General features: G+C 41.0%; 1 protein-coding gene across 1 annotated transcript; it reads left to right on the top strand.

The window, feature by feature from the left end:
* The first annotated feature begins 1,655 nt into the window (after positions 1–1,655).
* Positions 1,656–2,588, top strand: LOC125899190 (olfactory receptor 142-like). Its single transcript, XM_049593268.1, has one exon. The coding sequence runs from the start codon at positions 1,656–1,658 to the stop codon at positions 2,586–2,588; it is 933 nt and encodes a 310-aa protein (XP_049449225.1).
* Positions 2,589–2,869: the final 281 nt, after the last annotated feature.

Raw genomic sequence — 2,869 nt, 5'->3', positions numbered from 1 at the left:
GGGCTCGGGCAGAGAATCTAAGCTCTACTCCTCTTTTCACCCTGACATCTTGGGGGGATCTCCTAAACTTCTTACTGATGCATATGATCAATCTGGTTTTCAGTTTTGTGGTCTGGGGAAACCCAAGTGGCTTTGTGCACTCTTTTGCGTGGGAATACACTACCTCCTATGACTAGATTATGGAATGCGCAGAAATCTGTGAATTGTTCTCCGTTATTGTTCATTTCCCCTAGGCCGTGTTTGCCCATTATTTGTTCTTTGCCGGTGTTGTCTTGGCCTATCTTGGCATTAAAGTCTCCTGTCAGAATGATGATGTCTTTCTTCCTCTGTTTCTTGATGACTTGCTATAGTACATCATAGAAGTTATCTTTTGACTACTGTTCTGCCTCGTTTGTAGGTGCATAGCACTGGATGATGGTGAGTTTCTTGGTTTTGGTGTAGAACCTTGCTGTGATGATGCGTGCATTTACTGCCTCCCACTCCATCAGTGACCTGGCTGCTTCTCTTGAGAGCATAATTCCCACTCCCTCTGTATGTGGGGTATTATCCTGGTCGTGACCTGAGTATATTATTGTTTCTCCACTAGAAAGTTGGGTTTTTCCTGATTGAGTCCACCTAGTTTCACTGAGCCCTATTAGGGAAAGGTTGTACTAATTCATTTCAGCTGCTATCTGGGATGCTTTACTGGCTTGGTACATTGTTCCAATGTTCCAGGAGCCAATCTTTGTGTTGTGTTTGGTTGTAATAAGGGGGATCAGCTGAACAACGTCCTTCTGGCTTGAGTTGTCCAGTCTAATTTTTGTCTGGGGGGAGACACTGACTGAATGTTTTCCATGAATGTTTCTGTAATCATGTTTATCCACTAAGCGGATGATTGGCCCACCTAGCTTCACCAGTGCCTCGTTGGCCAGCGTGTTTCCAGGTGGGTCCAGGCAGGCCTCCATGGCTACCGTAGCGGCCCAGGTGGCCTCAATGGCCACCCTCCATACTTCACCCTGCCTGGCAATCCCGTACTTCCAGCTGTTTCCGCCTCTCACGACATGGACGTGGGGTTGGACTTTGAGAGACACTACATGATATAGCTTGCTAAATAAGCAAGTTATTAGTAAGCCAGTGCTAAACAAATATCCATTCGCTAAACTAAATGGCAGGAAGTGTGGCCAGTTCGCCTGCTTCCAAGGGTTCTGCTGTAGTCAGGTTAAGTGAGGTGAGGTGCAAATAAATACAGAGTGTATGGACTGAAAAGGAATAAAAATATAGCCTTGGTCTCGGGTCAGTTTCAAGTCTCAGATTCTGCAGTATCAGGCAGGTTAAGTCAGGTCGGGTGTGAAAGGTGTGAGTACAGGCCAGTTCTTATTTTTAGGCCTGTGTCGAGCTCTAGTTTGGATACAACAGCAAGCTTGAAAAATAACATTGGTGGAAACTTCAGCAGTCCTAGTGCTTTTGGGTTTTGTGTTGCTCACTGCTTTGCATTGCCTGTACAGTCAGTTGCTGCACACTGAAAAAAGAGAGAAGCTATTTCTGAGTGTTGATTGGCTGATTTGGTCCCCAGCTCATGTTGCTGTATTCAGACAAGATATTATTAACAGTGAGATGAGGGAAAAGTCACTATGGAGGTACACATCACAGGAGAAAATGTAGCTTTTCTCACCAGGATGGATAATGTCTCTCTAATAACACTGTTTGTACTTTCAGGTTTAAATGAGACAATGAACCACCGAGCTGTTCTCTTCTCCCTCACTTTACTGTGTTACCTTTTCATTTTGCTGGTAAATGTTGCTCTTATTGTCATCATCATCTTGGATAAAAACCTGCATGAACCAATGTATATTCTATTGTGTGTGTACTGCATGAATGGGCTTTATGGGACAGCAGGTTTCTACCCCAAGTTCCTCTGGGATCTGCTTTCTCCTGTTCATGTTATCTCTTATGCTGGATGCCATGTTCAGGCTCTGGTAATGTATTCATTTGCCTGCAGTGATCTGTCTGTTCTTGCAGTCATGGCGTATGACAGATATGCGGCTATATGTCAACCTCTAGACTACCACTGTATTATGTCAAAGCAAAGACTGTTAACATTGGTGTGTTTGTCCTGGTCAGCATCTTTTTGCATTCTGGGAATAAATGTTATTTTGACATCTAGATTAAAGTTATGCAGCCCATTTATCGCCAGACTTTTTTGTGTGAATTGGATGATTGTTAAACTTGCTTGTTTCCCAGCTGATACTATGGTTAATGGTATTGTTGCATACATTACATTTATCATTTATGTCTTCCATGGTTTCTTTATAGTTTGGTCCTATATGTATCTTGTCAAAACATGTGTGAATTCAATAGAGAACAGGAGGAAGTTCATGCAAACATGTGTGCCACATTTAACCTCCTTACTCACCTTCCTTGTAACAATAGTTTTTGATGTCATGAACATGCGATTTGGTTCAAAAGATTTACCTCAGACTGTTCAAAACTTTATCGAAATACAATTTCTTGTTATACCCCCCGTTATAAATCCTCTCATTTATGGTTTCAAATTGACAAAAATTCGGAACAGATTTCTGCATGTTATTACTTTTAAAAACAAATATTAAGTTGATTTTAATTAATGAATTAAAATGAAATATGCACTGCTTAACCAGCTGGCTGTTTTGCTTATGAGTTAAATCATCAGACTGAAGAATGGAGGTTTTGCACATTTCCCAAATGTTAGCTATGTCTTGAAGGATGTCTTTTAAGCTGAAAATTTAGCCTGAAAATTTTAATGCATTTATGAATGTAGAATGTTTTTACCTTCAAGATTTAGGCTGCTGAATCATATGCCTCTTTTTCATTTGGTAGCACTCTAACAAAATAATAATAAAATGATTATACT

This window comes from Epinephelus fuscoguttatus, linkage group LG13 (genome assembly GCF_011397635.1).
Source record: "Epinephelus fuscoguttatus linkage group LG13, E.fuscoguttatus.final_Chr_v1".
Taxonomy (NCBI): domain Eukaryota; kingdom Metazoa; phylum Chordata; class Actinopteri; order Perciformes; family Serranidae; genus Epinephelus; species Epinephelus fuscoguttatus.
This window is presented reverse-complemented; position numbering and strand designations above follow the sequence as displayed.